Genomic DNA, 17,096 nt, shown 5'->3' on the forward strand with positions numbered 1-17,096 from the left:
TTAAAGTGATTGAGAGGCCGAGGTGAGAAAATACCCAAAACTGACCCCGCACCCCTCTAAATACTCAAAACCACGTGCAAGAAGTTTATTAACTCTTTAGGTTTTTCACAGGAAGCAACGCAGAAGGAGCAGCAGGAGAATCAGACGAGCGATTGCAGGAGGAAAAGCAGGCAGAAATACGGACGGCTTATTACAGGACACAGCAGCAGGCAGAAAGATGGACGGCTCATCAAGGACCCAGCGATGGAGGCAGATGCGATCAGACCAATGAACACCTCAGACGACCCAGTGGCAGCAGGTAAGGGGATGTCTGAGGACAGCGGATGCCAGTGGGAGATGGGAAAGTGAACAGATCGCAGATTGGCTGGGGGCAGCACAGAAGCGCGCAGGGGCCCATTTACCTAAAAATGGGTATACAGCAGTGTGGTACTACAAGTACCAGCAGGGGCACGGCGCAGACATGTTGGGGTTAGGCTCTCCAGGCCAATACAAGCCTGGGGAGCGCAGTCACCGCCAGGTCAGACCATCCCCCCAGCACGCTGATTGGAGCGATTACGCTGTGTTTGCTGCCCTCCAGCCTATGATATGGTGCTGCTGCTGCAAATTATAGCTGGATCTCACTGTCTGGGGCATTTTATTTAGCCGAAAACAATGATCTCTGATTGGTTGTACAAATCTGAACAGCCAATCACAGAGAGTACCCCATCCATAATCAGCGAGGGTCATGCTCTTTAATAACAGGGCTTTAAAATTACATCACTTTTTTCCCCCCAACATTAAAAGGGTTATTCCCATTTCTAAGATCCTGTCTAAATATATAGGTGTAATAATAATAGCAAACACCTTCAATTATAAATGTAGTATAGTTCTCCTGATTAGCCGTCTCTTACCTCATGTGCAGGGCATTGCAGTAGCTCAGATATCCATGGTTATGACCAAGAGAAACCAAGCTGCAATGCCCTGCCCATGAGGTAAGTGGTTACTCCCCGTCGCCCTCTAGTCCTGGCAGGCGGCTCCTATGTGTACAGGGGCCCAGGAGACCCCACTGATGTCAGCTCCTTTCCATCGCACTTACCTACAGGAATAATCCACCAGATCAAAGAGTTTTAGTTTAAAAACTTTATTTTTGGTGTTTTTTGTATTTTGTAATTTTTTTTGTACGGCTTTTTAAATTTTTTTTGTTGTTTTTTGATTTTTTTTAAATATTTTATTCAATAAAAAGTAAAAGTAGTCCATCACTCCGTTCAAGTTAAGGGGGGAATTGGGGAGATGAAGGATAAAGGGTGGGAGATGAAAGTGGACCATTCTCAAAACTGCCCGAATTTCAGTTATAAATAAAAAATAAAATCTTGTCTTTTTTTCCAGTCTCTAGAGAGAGAGAGAGAGAGAGAGGGGCCGACCCACCACCCCCTCCGCTGCCATTAGTAAACCAAAAAAAAAAAAAGTAATCTCCTGGTGCCAAGAAGGGGACAGACTGCCTCCAGCCGCCACCGCCGCGGGCGATCCCTCCACGTGGCTGCAGTCTTCCCCCCCCTTTAGTCTCAGGGCCTGGGTGCAGACCCCCGCGGGTCCTCGGATTCGTCGCGTCAGGAGGTCTCCGTGCCGGACCCCGGAGGCAGGACTGGCTATAGGGTTATGACGACCATGTGGAAGTTTGGAGTCGCAGATCAGGAAGATCAATTACCGGGAGGATGAAATGGAAGCTGCTGGGACGGATGAGATTGAACTGGAAGAAAAAAAAATAAAAAAAAAATATATATAATAATAATAATAATAATAATAATAATAATAATAATAATAATAATAATAATAATACTAATAATAATAATACTAATAATAATAATAATACTAATAATACTAATAATACTAATAAATATATATATATATATATATATATATATATATATATATATATATATATATATATATATATATATATATATATATATATATATATAAAAATTTATTTAGTCTATAAAAATAGATAAATATTAATAAAAAAGATAGATTAGATAGATAAAATATATGAAAATAAAATACAAGATATAAAAAAAAAAAAATCAGCACATCACCATAATTTTTTTCTTTCCCCCTCCCTACATCTTTCTCTCCGAAGAGAGTCTGCATTTTTTTTTTTTTTTTTTTTTTAAATAAGGGCACAACACATGTATACAGCTTCTATGAAGGTCTATGTGTTTCCACGGTAACAGACTACAATGTAGTCTGGTCCTGCAGTCAAAACATCCTGTGTGTCCACAAGTCATGGGGACAAATGGATGGCAACTGCAGGGTCTGACCACGCGACGTCTATTACCCATTCAGACACACAATCCTAAACAGACCGGAACCCCACCCCCCACGACTGAACTGTCCAGACCCCCAAGATGTAGGGAAACGTTCACCCCCTCCCGTCACCGCGCTTCACTCACCTTGGGGATGTGGTATATAGGTATATGGAGAAGGGTTGGATACCCCGGTCTGTGAAACTGCTGCTTGTGGGGGGCCACCGTGTGTCTGTGAGGGATGCAGGAGCATGACGGGGGTAGGGTGGGGGGCACCGGGATGTGGTGGGTGAGGCGCTCCGGGGTGGGGAGGTGCTCCGGTGACTCCACTCTGTAAATGTGCCTGGGGGACAGAAATATACTTAAAGGGCTGATCCCATTTTGGACAAACCCTTTCATTCTGTGTTAGCGTTGCGGCATTACCTGGGCGACGTGAGACATGTTTGTGTAGCCGTGCTGCAGCTGCTGGTGGGCATGGATGGCGTACACGGCCTGCTGCGGGTAGCTGTTCTGCGGGGACTGCGTGGAGGGTCCTGGAGTCAGGGAGGGAGGTGTTGCAGTCAAGGCCGCCGTATGGTAAATGTTCTGCTGGGGCTGAGCGCTGCCGAGGTGCGGAGGCTGGCCGGCCTGGTGCTAGAGAGAAAAGGAAAACCGTGACCCGACGTCAACAAGCCAAACCCACCGCGCAACGTCCACCGGGGCGGTGCGACGACTCACCTGCACAGGGCTGGGGTTGGCATGCTGGGACTGCTGCTGGCTCTGGGTGGGGGTGCTGGCCGGCTGAGGGTGCAGCTGAGGAGCGTGGTGCGAGTAGGACTGGTGCACGGTTGCTGGAATGACAAGCAGCATTATTAGACAGGTGTCGGTCACAGCGGGCGGCCACCAGACCCTCCACGTCCTTACACTCACCATATAGTGTCTGGGGCGTGGGCTGCTCTGCGGGCTGATACTGAGGGTTGGAGGAAGACACTAAGGCTTGCGGATGATTTCCGGACGCAATCATGCGAGGATTACCCTGCAGCATCTGCGCAAATACAGGCTGAGAAAGGAGGGAAAAATTAGATTAATGACCCCCGGCAGCATCACCACGCTCCAATACAAGGCTGCGTGCGGTCCCACTCACCTGCGAGGGGTAATGAGCCATGGGCTGCATCATGGTCGGCTGTCCAGGGAACTGCTGGGGGCTGTAGGAGATGTAGGAAGGATACGGCGTAGCAGCCACCAGGGGGGGACCGGCCGCAGCCGCCGCCTGCATGATGGGGTTGGCAGAGTTCGGCTGGTCGGAGCGCTGGGAAGGACCTGAGAAAGGGAAAGGCAGAACGTCAGGACAAGTGATGACCACACATGACCGTCGCCCACGCGCTGCATCGCCGCCGTGCACTAGGCAGACGAGCGCTCACCTTTTGTTCTGAATTTCCCCTGCTGGCCCGGCACGGAGTTAGACACTTGGTACGGATACATCTGAGGAGCCTGAGAAGACAAAGCGCTAGAGCCATCACTCCGATTCTTGCAGAGCCTCGGCGTGTGAACGCAGTACTACAAAGGAGCAAGCGCTCACCTGCACGGCCGGGCTCATGTGCAGCGGGTTGATGTAGGAGATGTACGGGCTGTAGATGCCGCTCTGGCCGGCCGTCAGCATCGGGATAGTGGTGGTGGAGGAATGGCTGCGAGGACCGGGCGACGTGGGCGTGCTGGTCGCTTTGTTCTGGAGGAAATACAAGAAGGTTTAGACGTGTTATCAGGGGTTAACACCGAAGGCAGTGCAGACCCCTGGAGAGCCCACCAGACACTAGAACATGGGTCCGGTCATGTGCCATTATGGGATGTACTCACCACTGCCAGGAGGGACTTGGCGGGATTAAACTCCTTAGCGTTAGGATTCAGAGTGGATTTCTTCACTTGGCTAAAAGAAAAAAAACATAAGGGGTTAAAAGAGAAGAGACTTCAAATACTGAGAATGAAGTCTTCCTGTGTGGCCGCCGCAGTGAGCGCAGATGCACAGACATGCGGCTACACGTGAGCCTCCTCTGCAGCCGGCGGCCGCCTCTCACCTCCTGCGCCCGGACCTTACCCCCTATATACGTACTCGCACACCACTTGCTCCTCCTTCTCCTCCGGGTCCGCTTTGCTCGCGGGACTGGCCGTCTCCTCTTGGCGCTCGTTGCTTTCGCAGATCCGCTCCTCCTTGGTCTCTTCAACCAACTCGGGAATTTTCTGCCCCAGGTCACGCGATTCGGGGATCTCTGAGTGAGCGGGATCCAGTGGGGCCATTTTACTTTCTAACTGATCCCTTTGTCTCGAGGGGAAAGGTTCTATTGAGGCGTCTGGACACGGAGGAGTCGCCTGGAGCTGAAGAGGAAGAGGAGGAACGTTAGAAAATGAAAGTAAAAAATACAATGAAGAAATGGCGGGAGCCGATTGTGTGCGGCCGGAGCGACACCAGATCCCGATCCGCAGACACCCATCGCCCGTCTGACCATAACTCACCCGGAATTCAGCTCCGAATTTGCGCAGTTCGTCCAACTGGTTCCTCTTCTGCTCAGTCTGCAGCACTGCGGGGAGGAACAGAGCGGTAAGGAAACGCTGCGATTCATCACGACCGGCCCGAGACAACGACGCACACAGTCCAGACACCGACCTTTACACGGCGGCTTGGCAATCTCACACGGGGAGCTCAGCTCCATTGTCCGGCTCGGCTCCTTCACAGGCGCTTGAGCATCTTTAGCTGTAGACAATAAATAAATAAAAAATTAATAAATAATAATGCTACAATATAATATATATTATTATTTTTTTTTGTCTAATATATAATAGAAAAAAAATTATTAGACAAGAAAAAAAAAATGCTAATACAAAAAAAGTTATATTACACAAGAAAAATATTTTTTCTATTTTAGCATTATTATTATTAATGCTAAAATAGAAAAAAAAAATTTCAGACAAGAATAGTTTATTATTTTTCTTGTCTAATATAAGATAATTTTTTTTCTATTTTAGCATTATTAATGCTAAAATAGAAAAAAATAGACAAAAAAAATAAAAAAAAATAAAAGACACTGTGAAATTCTATCTTTAAAACGTCTGCCTGGCAAAAAAAAAAAAAAAAATAAATAAATAAAGGTTAAACGACGACATCCGGTCATCTATGCTTTCTGGATATAAGCAATTCCCATTTTGGACGATTATGCATCATACAAGATAGAAGCCGTGCCGTTCTGGACAATATAGGAAACGGTCAAGAAAGAAAAAAAAAACAAAAAAAAAAAAAAACACACCTAATGCAGTCGGTATTCTCGGAGGTGTAGGTCCATCTCGCTGGTCTCTGAAGCTTACTATGGCGCCATTACTAGATGGAGCGGTGACCCCATCCAGGTGCCGGGCACAAAAGAGGGGGCTACAGAAACAAACGCCACCGGTGGCACTCGCCCGTTGTCATAGCCCACCTCCTATGTGGTTATAACCATCTTGCACGTTTCCTTTCCCTACACAGCGCCACCACTGTGTACAGGCTGCGGCTGGTACTGCAATACTGGACACCGGGTGCGGTGTCGGGAAAGTCGGTGTCACCTTGTGCAATGCATTCAGGCTCATCACAAAACTACGACAATCCTAGAGCTAAAAAGTCTAGGGGTCGCCCCCCCCCGGGTCATGCCCTCATGTGTTTGCTGCGGTGACATCTTCCCGGCAGCCGTGGATGTTACTTGCTAGAAGAAGGAACGTTATCAAGCTTTATTTGGTTATAATGTACATATATAATTGTGTAACATGAATGTCAGTCGGTGGTGACGCGGCCCCGGCACAATACACAATCATAGAGACTATCTACACGATGTGACCCCTCAACAAATACAGTAGGAAGCCAGCCCACGGCCGCCCGTCCACTACCACCTTCTTCTCTGGCCACGCGCACACGATGGAGGAGACCTCCCCGGCGGCTCACGCGGGCTTTCCTCACCTTCCAGGCTGGGGGTGACGTTCTTCGGAGACGCGGGTTTAGCGGAGACGCCGGCCTCCGCCGCAGGTCGGGGATCCGGGGTTGAAGACTGAGACGATGAATCCATGGAACTAGCAGAGGAGGCGGATTTGGGGGACAGGGGGGTGTAGACACGGGAGGAACCTGGATAAAGGAGAGGGGGTGGTGGTCAGCAATCAGGAGCCATAAAAACACAATATAAAGATCCCAAGCGGCTGATAAGACGTTAACCTGATGGGGACGTAGAAACCTCTATGGGGCGGCTGGACGGAGAGGACAGCGGCTTGGCGGAGCGGATGGGCCGCTGCGATTTGGGGGACATCCTTGAAGGCCCTACAGAAGAAGACAATTCAGTAAACGTTATCCCCCGCGTGGACGCCGCTGTAGTTGCTGCACAATATTTGCTTTCGCGGCAGGTGATTTGCACGCGCCATGTGCGTTTCTCCCCGGACCACGCCCATGCTCCGCTCTTACCTCCATTGATGCCGCGCTGCTCAGGGACGGGGCTGGAGCTCGTGTCAGGATAATGCTGAGGGGGCGCGCGGGAAGTCATGCCCATCCCGGAGCGACCGCCTCTGGAGGAGTTTGTTCGGAGGGCTCCTCGTGGCCCGTCCCGGACCCGCTGGGGCAAAGGATTGTACTTTCCATCCCTGGGAGGAGGAAAAAGTAAAAAGGGTTAATAAAAAGGAGAACGGATCCGCCGCGGCTTAGATCCTGCGGACGACCACGTACCTGGAGCTGAGGCTGGGGCTGTCCCGGTCGGAGCTGGGCCTCTGCACCGCGCTGTGCTTCTCCTCCTCTGTCCGGCATTCATCATTCTCTATGGCGATCCGCGCTCTGTACAGCGGACTGGACTCGATCTCCCGGGCCAGGATGGTCGCCCGAGCCTCCCGCTGCCGGAACTCATCCGAATTGTCTTTTTCTAGAGGGACTCTGTAAGACGAGAGGGGGAAGGTAACACCCAAGGTACGAGTGTGACGGGAGCCACCGGCCCAAGGACCAACACTCACGTGTACGAGGACAGGCTGCTGTCGTACGTGGTCTTCACCCCGTAGTTGTCCTCATTGAACTTGAACATTTCGTTGGGATCCCAACCATTGGACTGCGAGAGAGGAAGGAACGGGGGTGAGATTCACTGAATCTGATGGGTCTCCTCAAACACTCTGCTGCAGAGAACAACCCATGGGGGCCGTCAGTCAAGGGCCACCGCGCACGTACAACCCATAGGGACCGTGAGTCAAGGGCCACCCCGCACGCACAACCCATGGGGGGCCACGAGTCAAGGGCCACCCCGCACGCACAACCCATGGGGGGCCACGAGTCAAGGGCCACCCCGCACGCACAACCCATGGGGGCCGTCAGTCAAGGGCCACCCCGCACGCACAACCCATGGGGGCCGTCAGTCAAGGGCCACCCCGCACGCACAACCCATGGGGGCCGTCAGTCAAGGGCCACCCCGCACGCACAACCCATGGGGGCCGTCAGTCAAGGGCCACCCCGCACGCACAACCCATGGGGGCCGCGAGTCAAGGGCCACCCCGCACGCACAACCCATGGGGGGCCGCGAGTCAAGGGCCACCCCGCACGCACAACCCAAGGGGGGCCGCGAGTCAAGGGCCACCCCGCACGCACAACCCATGGGGGGCCGCGAGTCAAGGGCCACCCCGCACGCACAACCCATGGGGGGCCGCGAGTCAAGGGCCACCGCGCACTAACAACCCATGGGGGGGCCCCGTGAGTCAAAGCCCGCCCCCGCACACAAGCTCTGACAATCGGGGCCCCCATGGGTTATCACACCTTACAGAGCACTTACCATATCAGAGTCCAGGTCATAGTCGTCGCTGTTGCTTTCTCCTCCGTCCCAGCGCATCAGCACCTTGTCTTTGTGTTCCCCGTTAACTTTGGAGTTCATGGCGATGGCCGAATCCGTGAACTTATCTGCAACGGACGACAAAGGGAAGAAAGTCAATTTCTGGAAACCACTGAACTGAAGACACTAAAAATATGAAGGAACAAAGCAGCTTCACCGAGGTAAGAAGCCCCCTCCTGCTTACTAGGGTCTACATGCCTGCGAGCGTCCTCCAGCTCAGGACACGCGGCTCCATCTTACCTTTCGTGGCGTAGCTGAAATCCACGTTGTGGAAGTGGACGAGCATCACATCCGAGTGCTTGAAGATCATGGTGTCCACGATCTCCTCACGCTTCGGCCCCGGGACCTGGTCGCTTCCCTTCTTGTGCACAGCATCGATTGCCAGCTCAAACTGCGGGGGAAGAAGGGTTATGTAGATGGTGCGAGCGGGCAGGCGGCTGCCGGTACACAGCCAGAGGGGTCCGCTCCTCTCACCTTAGAGCTCAAGGTCTTGAAGATGCCCTGGTACGTGGTCCCGTTCTTCACCTTCACGTCACAAGTGGAGCCCTTAAGAAGAAAATGCATTTTGTAACGATGAGACTGCACTGAACTGCTGGATACTCGGGCAGAGCAGGGCGGACGCTCCGATGGGAAGGCAATGATCAGGCACAAGAACAGCCAGGGAGAAAAAGGGTGTGTTTGCTTTTTTAGTTTACACAACATCTAGACAACTTTATCTGACCCCCCAGAGAGACATTCAGACACTGCAAGCAGCTCTCCCCGGGGGGCCGGCTCCACCATTCACTGAGGGGAGGGGGTGCTTTGTGTAAAATCCTTCATGAAGGACACATCCAAACACCCACCGAGCGCACCCTGGCTCCTGTGATACTCGGCCGAGCACCAAACACACCCGAGCACCGAACGCACCCGACGACCACCACAACAGTCGGCCAAGCACCCGTAATAGTCGGCCAAGCACCCGTAATAGTCGGCCAAGCACCCGTAATAGTCGGCCAAGCACCCGTAATAGTCGGCCAAGCACCCGTAATACTCGGCCAAGCACCCGTAATACTCGGCCAAGCACCCGTAATACTCGGCCAAGCACCCGTAATACTCGGCCAAGCACCCGTAATACTCGGCCAAGCACCCGTAATACTCGGCCAAGCACCCGTAATACTCGGCCAAGCACCCGTAATACTCGGCCAAGCACCCGTAATACTCGGCCAAGCATACCCAAACACATCAGTATCTTGTTATCTATATTTGGACGTTCAGCAGCATCACCACATTATACACACACCGGCCTGCACAGAATGGCGAAGTACAGCCGTGTGCATTTTTACCTTTAGTGTCTGTGCCATTACTTAGCATCAGCGCTGGTGAAGCAGACCGCCTGCGCCTGTCGGATGATGATCCCACAATCAATCCCTGTAGACCCCCATTACATGGCATCAGCACTGGTGATGCAGCCCGCCAGCGTCTGACGACCTCACAATCTACCCCTTTAACCCCCATTACTTGGCGTCAGCACTGGTGAAGCAGACCGCGCCTGACGGCTGATGACCTCACAATCTACCCCTATAGCCCCCATTACTTGGCGTCAGCACTGGTGAAGCAGACCGCGCCTGTCAGCTGATGACCGCACAATCTACCCATGTAGCCCTCCCCCATTACTTACCACTACAGCAGTTAAAAAATGCAGCATCCTGGAATTATTATAAATGCCTTCGAAGACCTGCGGAGAAATAACGGACACCCCGATTAGTCATAACCCGAGGACAGAACCACATACCCAGTATTAGGGCAGCATCTACACACCAGGGGGCGCCCCTGCACACATTAAAGGGCATGTGACTAGGATGAAGCCTCTTGAGCCGTCTATATGGGCACGCAGGCCATACGAAGCGGAATAAAATTTCATCTTGATATCCGATGTCTTCTTCCAGAGGAATCCGTTTTCCTTATATGTAAATGAGTCAAACTGAATATAGATCTCACACTCCGCCTCCAGAGAGGATATTAAATAATAGAAGGGGGGGGGGGGGAATTACCAGTGAGAGACATGTAGATCAGAACAGACTGTCAGTCATTACATGTCTCACACTGAAAACATCTCCTTTTGTTTAATATCAACTCTAAAGGCAGATTCTCTATGTCCGGCCCAGAGATCGTCACAGCTCATTTAGATATAAGGAAAACGCAGCTTTCTCTGGAGTAAGACATTGGATTGCAGAGATCATGATGTCATTTTATTCTACTTTCTATGACTTGCGCGCCCGCGGACGGCTGAAGGGCTCGGTCACACGACTACTGTCAGTCAGAATGCCATCAGTTTAAAAAAAATATAAACAATGGACAGCAAATCGGACCAATGTTATTTAATGGTGCGGGGCAAGGGTTTTTTTTCCCCTCAAGACTGATTTGGAGTGTAAAAAAAAAAAAAAAAAAAAAAAAAAAACACACGCCAATACAATGTGCACCATTCTTCTCCAATCACACCGATGAGTGCAAGAAAAAAAATTATATAAATAATAATGGGTCGGCCATATCGATCCACTCTTACATAGGGTGCTGCTCGCGCCGTGAAGATTTGTCCCATTCACACAAAGGGCAGCGAGATTTAGTGTATGCCTCGTGTGAATGTACAAAGAATAATTTTTGGCTAATATATATATATATATATACACACACACACACACATACATACATACATACATATATACATACACACATACAGGCTCAGTGGTTAGCACTGCAGTCTTGCAGCACTGGGGCCCTGGGTTCAAATCCCACAAAGGACAACATTTTCAAGGAGTTTCTCTAGCGCCATGGGGACAGCATTGCCATTGTATGTAAAGCGCTGTGGCATTAGTAGCGCTATATAAATAAATATTATTATATATTATATACACACACACAGTATATAATAAACTAAAAACAAACAATGACTTGAGCGGCTGCGATTGTTTCATTGTGACTTACCGGAGGTTGAAGACCTTTCACTATGCTCCGACCCCTGCAACAGAGAACATCAGTCAGTAACAGCATACTGGAAAAATAAATATAAAAATATATAAGAATGGGGGAGAGGGGTGCAGAGTCAGCTCTGCTATATGGGAACCCTGAAAACCCTCCCAATAGTTATAGATGATGACCACCCGAGGGGAGTGTAGAGGCCAGCGTTATCCGGAGCCATCACACAGGGTGCATGATGCCGGATGGATGGGATTTTATGATAATCATTGTCTATGAACTGGAGCGCCCCCCCCCCAACACCCGGGCCATTCACCGTCTTTGTTGGTATTGGACGGTGGTGGCGATTTGCTTGCAGGCCAGGACGTCGGTGAACAGATCCCTCAAGATCATGTGCACTAATGACCTATGTCCTGACCTGCAAGCAAAGTAAACTGTGGACGGTCTGATCACTTCAGGGGTCCAGTGAAGACTATACAGGTGTAGGGGCAATAATGTGAGACCGCCCCAGTGCCAGTCTGGAGGTGACAGTATGCCGGTATATTACACAGGGGTCTGACCGCTCCCCACTACCGGCAGCCCCAGAATATATGGAGTGCAGAGGGAGCAGATCCACCCCGCAGTGTAAAGTATGGAGGATCTCAGGAATTGATGTCCAGTTACACATCAGCTGTTCCCTAATCGATACAGAAGACTAGAGCGAGCACCGCCATGCTTTACACTGCAGGTTGGAAAAAAAATTCACTACTCCTGGCTTTCAGGACAACGTCATCCTGCCTCTGAGCTGTAGATAGTCTGTGACCGGCGGGCCCGAGCCAAGTGAACCCCCTCCATGGCAGCACGGCATCCCTGGAGGGCGGGGGACTAAACAGCAGAATCATTTTTACCCAATTTACTGCACAATAAGTTGCGAGAGATTCTTGCAAAAAATAAATAAATTGCATGAACCAGCGACCAAATCTGTTACTAGGCTCAGATCCATGAAACGAGAGAATAACGCCCGGCAGGAGAAGGGTTAAACAAGATACACATAAATGCATACCCCTCCCCCTTCTGATGAGGCCGGGCTGAGGCCCTCGGAGGGGAGGGCAGGGTACTTTGACCCCCCTCCCCCGGTTCTCATGCTCCCGGGGACAATAAGCGCCAAATACCGGTAATGTGAGTCCACTCTGGGTGCGGAGAACACCGGCAGCGAATGCCTCCACATAGGGAGGTCTGCACAGGTCACTGTCCCCCGCTGCAGGCCGCAGCCTCGCCCTCCGCCGCTGGATGGACGCCCCGGGGGCAGCGGGCAGAGATGAGATCGGGGCAGGGACCGGGAGACGAGAATTTAAAGGCCCGAGGATGGTGGCGCATGCGCACAGCCGGTAACGGGGAAGCGCTGAGCCTCAGCTCACACCACGTGACGCCGGGAATCACAGACACGCCCCTTCTCCCGCGCTATTGGCCGCGCCGCGCGTCAATCATCCGCAGGCTTTCCGTTACCGGCAATGGTGTCTCTTACCTGCCCGCTCCCGGCCTCTCTTGGCTCCGGCTCCCGGCCGGGGGGAGGTTGCCGTTGGGGCTCCCGGGAGAGCCGCTTCCTGGCGTGGAGACAGCCATGGCCGCTGCTGTGGTGGCAGGTTTGCGGGTGGCCTGAGACGTCGGCTGCTGCTTCAGCATAGTACGTAATACGAGCGCCGTCACTGGCCGGGAGAAAATGAGGAAGAGGAGGAGGGCCTGCCGGGAGAACGGAGGCTCGCCTCTCACACGCTCCAACCGCCGCCTCCACCGACTAGTGCGTGGACTCCCGGCGACGAATAGCAGCAGCCCGACTGTGGGAGAGGCGGCGCTACGGGGGCAACCAATCAGCTCGGCGGCAGCTGACCCGTTCTGACCAACTGAATGCGGCGCCTTTCTGAGCGCGCGGCAAGAAGAGGAAGGGCGGAGCTAACGCTGTGGAAGCAACCAATAGGGCGGCGGGAGAGGAAAAAGACTCGGCCAATAGCAATCGTCGTCTGTGGATGTGGGCGGGCTTACGGCTGCCTACCTGGCGGCCTCTCTTACACTGGAAGAGGAGGGGAAGGAGGGGGCGGGGCCTCAAAATGGCGGCATCCTGCGCTAGAATTTACGTCACGAAACCAAATATTGAGGTGGTGCCGGGACTCGGGGCAGTGGGACGTGACTGAGGGCGCGTCACGGCCCCTCCTATAGATAGTGAGGGGGGCAGGGGCTGGGTAGAATGGCGGCCGCGGCCTCCTCGCGTCACCTCTGGAGTAATGACGTCACGGCCTCCCCCTTTCATGTGATGTCACGATCAATAATCGTCATATTATTCCTCTGAGGCGCTTCTGACATATTAATGATTGAAGAAATACTCCGGAGCGGCCATAATGGCGCACAGTGCGATGGTGGGGGAATTCCCTCACTCCGGCATCAGTGCCGGACTATCGGATGCTAAAAAGTCAAAACCGCTGGAAAAACATTCTTGAAAAACGTCTGGACGTCCGGTGCACGCTCCCTTAGGCCACGTTCACACCGAGCTTTTTTTTTTTTTTGCAGCATTTTCAGTGCAAATTTTTTGCAGGGGATTTAGAGAGAATAAAAAAGCGCCGAATAAAAAAAAACAACCCATAAAACCCCCCACATTGCTGGTCACGTGATCCGTGTGTTACCCGCTTCAGGGTGCGGAAAGTGTGGAACGGCCAACAGAAGGGGCGTTTATCGCCAATATGGTGGAAAATGCAGAAAAAATTCGATGGCGGACGATCCGGCGTAAAAAAAACCTAGTGAAAAATAAAAAAACACGGGTTGTATTGAAACAATTCACACTGAAGAACTTGGCCCGGGAAGGGGGGGGGGCTGTGAGCTGAGCCCATCCCCCTCCTCCAGGAGGAAAATTCCCAAAAATGCTTGGGAAACTTCATTCCTTTCTATGAGAATTTAACCTTTTTTTCTTCCTGAAAAGATTTAAAAAAAAAAAAAAAACCTAGTGAAAAAAAAAATAAAAAGTAAGATGCCTGCAGATCGTGGTGGAATCCTCTCCAAACTGGGCGCTGGGCACAAAAAAACTCTTCAAAAACCTTGTTATTTACAGTCAGTATTTGGGGAGGTTTTTACCTCTATTTGTTGCCAAAATCAGGAGTGGACCAATCAGAGGAAGCGTATCATAGACACACGGCACCAAAAAAAAACCAAAACAAATACTGAACGTGTGAACGAGGCCGAAAAGAGCAATAAAAATGTGCGATCAGATCTCAGCTTTGCAGATTTTAATGTTTCCTTTCCCGTGACTGTTTTCCTCGGTCCCCGCTGGTCTCTGCAGAAGACTGGGAAGGTGATCAGGCATTTTACTTTTTATATTGGCAAAAGAACCTGCATCAAAATATGCACAGATGGATTAGTTTTTGCAGCAAAAAAAAATTAAATAGCATATATGGTGAGCCCGGTGATTGGCTGCGGCGATTACGTGCCATATATACTGAGACTGGTGAGTGACTGCAGCGGTTACATGCCATATATGCTGAGCCCGGTGATTGGTTGCAGCGATTACGTGCCATATATGCCGAGGCTGGTGATTGGCTGCAGCGATTACGTGCCATATATGCTGAGCTCGGTGATTGGCTGCGGTGATTACGTGCCATATATGCTGAGCCCAGTGATTGGCTGTGGTGATTACGTGCCATATATGCTGAGCCCAGTGATTGGCTGTGGTGATTACGTGCCATATATGCTGAGCCCGGTGATTGGCTGCAGCGATTATGTGCCATATATACTGAGCTCAGTGATTGGCTGTGGCGATTATGTGCCATATATGCTGAGCCCGATGATTGGCTACGGCAATTACGTGCCATATATGCTGAGCCCGGTGAGTGACTGCAGCGATTACGTGCCATATATGCTGAGCTCAGTGATTGGCTGTGGCGATTACGTGCCATATATGCTGAGCCCGGTGATTGGCTGCAGTGGTTACATGCCATATATGCTGAGCCCAATGATTGGCTGCAGTGGTTACATGCCATATATGCTGAGTCCAGTGATTGGCTGCGTCAATTACGTGCCATATATGTAGAGCCCGTGATTGGCTGCAGTGATTATGTGCCATATATGCTGAGCTCAGTGATTGGCTGCGGCGATTACATGAAATGTAGACTTATGGCACGGCGGCGGGGGGCGGGGGGGATTTGACAGGTGCACTATCACTATTTTTATGTTTTATTAGTAGACAACGTCCCTGAGAAATAAAATCTTATTAATTTGCAATAGTAAAATGAAAGTGTTCCTGATCATCGTCCCCAGAATTCCCCTGCACCAGCCGCAGTTCCCACCTCTGGCCCCTTCCTCCAGAGACCCCCTGAGGGCCGGGGCTCGGGATTTGTTTTCCACACACAAGTCTCTATGAGATTGGTCCCCCTCCGCATAAGAATGAGCTTGTCCCTCGGCCATTCACATGGGTAAGAACCTTCCCTTATGAATTTCCATCTCTTTGGCAGAAAACAATCCACCATTGTTATTTCAGGTGTCTGTTCTCCCCTGTACACAGGAGGATGGGAGTCGTCTGCGGCTGCTGGACCCGAGTCCTGCGAAAAAGACTCCTGAATCACACTCATGGTGTTCAGAAAAGTCGCTGGTTATGGGGCGATCCACAAGGCCACGGATTAGTTACGTGACCTATGGACCAGTGAATCGATTTGTTCGTGGCTGGTTTTTTAGCCTCTGCGTATACTCGCATCCTCTCACTGACAACAGGAACCCTGACGCTGGGACGAAGTGACGCACAATGAATGTTAGAAAGTATCAGTTTTATAGAAAAGGACAAGTGCTGCATGATATAAACAATAAAAGTGGCAGCTTTATACCCTACAGTTCAAAAGTTTGGGGTCGCCCGGACAATTTTGTCTTTTCCATGAGAAATCCTACTTTTATTTATCAGCTGAGCTGCATAATGAGTAGAATAATAATAATATAATAATAATCTTTATTTTTATATAGCGCTAACATATTCCGCAGCTCTTTACATACATCAGGATCACTGTCCCCATTGGGGCTCACAATCTAAAGTGAAAATCTAGTCCACACAGTGACGAGGTTAGAAACAATGATTGTTACGTGTAATAATAATGTTCCCTTCACACTTTGCTTTCGGCACAGATCGCTCCTTTGCAGCAATTCCAGCTTTGCAGGCTTTTGGCATTCTAGCTGTTAATTTGCGGGGGTAATCTGGAGATATTTCGCCCCATGCTTCCCCCTTTCCACAAGTTGGATTGGGTTGATGGGCACTTTTTGGTATCATACGGTCAAGCTGTTCCCACAACAGCTCTATAGGGTTGAGATCTGGTGACTGGGCGGCCATTCCATTATAGATAGAATACCAGCTGCCGGCTTCTTCCCTAAATAGTTCATGCATAATTTGGAGGTGTGATTTGGGTCATTGTCCTGTTGTAGGATGAAATTGGCTCCAATCAAGCGCTGTCCACAGGGTATGGCATGGCGTTGCAAAATGGAGTAATGGCCTTCCTTATTCAAAATCCCTTTTACCTTGTACAAATCTCCGACTTTACCAGCACCAAAACAACCCCAGACCATCACATTACCTCCACCATGCTTGACAGAGGGTGTCAGGCAGTCTTCCAGCATCTTTTCAGGTGTTCTACATCTCAAATGTTCTTCTGTTTGATCCAAAGACCTCAAACTTGGATTCTTCTGTCCATAACACTTTTTTCCAATCTTCCTCTGTCCAATGTTGTCACGCTCCCCGGCTCCCCTGCCACGCTCCCCGGCTTCCCTGCCTCGCTCCCCGGCTCCTCTGCCAGGCGTCCCCCGCTTCACAGCCTCCAGGCCCCATCACCTGCGGTCCCCAGGCGGCCCGGTCCCCGCTCCCGGCGCCCGTCGGCAGCTCTGCTCCAGCCCGGCTCTCCTGCCTCCTGTTCACCGCTCCCTGCCCTGGCTTCTGGCACCCGGGCCTCGCGCATGCGCATTAGGGCGCGCGCACGGTCATTGACCCTCTCTTAAAGGGCCAGTGTCCTCCAACAGGATATTG

At 51.0% G+C, this 17,096-nt stretch overlaps 1 protein-coding gene across 3 annotated transcripts; it reads right to left on the reverse strand.

Annotated features, from left to right (window-relative positions):
• Positions 1-1,134: 1,134 nt before the first annotated feature.
• ATXN2L (ataxin 2 like) lies at positions 1,135-12,887 on the reverse strand. Of its 3 annotated transcripts, none has more exons than XM_075318476.1 (23): positions 12,582-12,887; positions 11,087-11,120; positions 9,783-9,839; positions 8,600-8,671; positions 8,366-8,516; positions 8,069-8,193; positions 7,266-7,357; positions 6,988-7,188; positions 6,730-6,905; positions 6,487-6,588; positions 6,238-6,399; positions 4,921-5,007; positions 4,770-4,834; positions 4,369-4,631; positions 4,116-4,185; positions 3,841-3,987; positions 3,683-3,752; positions 3,406-3,581; positions 3,192-3,321; positions 3,000-3,112; positions 2,706-2,915; positions 2,430-2,625; positions 1,135-1,726 (listed from the first exon to the last, which is right to left on the reverse strand). In XM_075318476.1, exons 1-23 carry the CDS (start codon positions 12,737-12,739, stop codon positions 1,677-1,679), a joined length of 2,907 nt encoding a protein of 968 aa, XP_075174591.1. In that variant the 5' UTR covers positions 12,740-12,887; the 3' UTR covers positions 1,135-1,676. The 3 variants fall into 3 exon arrangements, with proteins under 3 accessions (XP_075174591.1, XP_075174589.1, XP_075174592.1); XM_075318474.1 differs by having other exon boundaries at positions 4,354-4,631; XM_075318477.1 differs by lacking the exon at positions 12,582-12,887 and adding an exon at positions 12,229-12,405 and having other exon boundaries at positions 4,354-4,631.
• Between the last annotated feature and the right edge of the window lie 4,209 nt (positions 12,888-17,096).

Source organism: Anomaloglossus baeobatrachus, chromosome 7, assembly GCF_048569485.1.
Source record: "Anomaloglossus baeobatrachus isolate aAnoBae1 chromosome 7, aAnoBae1.hap1, whole genome shotgun sequence".
Taxonomy (NCBI): domain Eukaryota; kingdom Metazoa; phylum Chordata; class Amphibia; order Anura; family Aromobatidae; genus Anomaloglossus; species Anomaloglossus baeobatrachus.

Coding starts and splice junctions, on each gene's coding strand:
- ATXN2L (XM_075318474.1), bottom strand. CDS start 12,739: ATGCTGAAGCAGCAGCCGACGTCTCAGGCCACCCGCAAACCTGCCACC. Junction 6,400..6,486: donor GGTTTCTACGTCCCCATCAG/GTTAACGTCTTA, acceptor TCCTTTATCCAG/GTTCCTCCCGTGTCTACACC. Junction 4,632..4,769: donor AATTCGGAGCTGAATTCCGG/GTGAGTTATGGT, acceptor CTTCCTCTTCAG/CTCCAGGCGACTCCTCCGTG.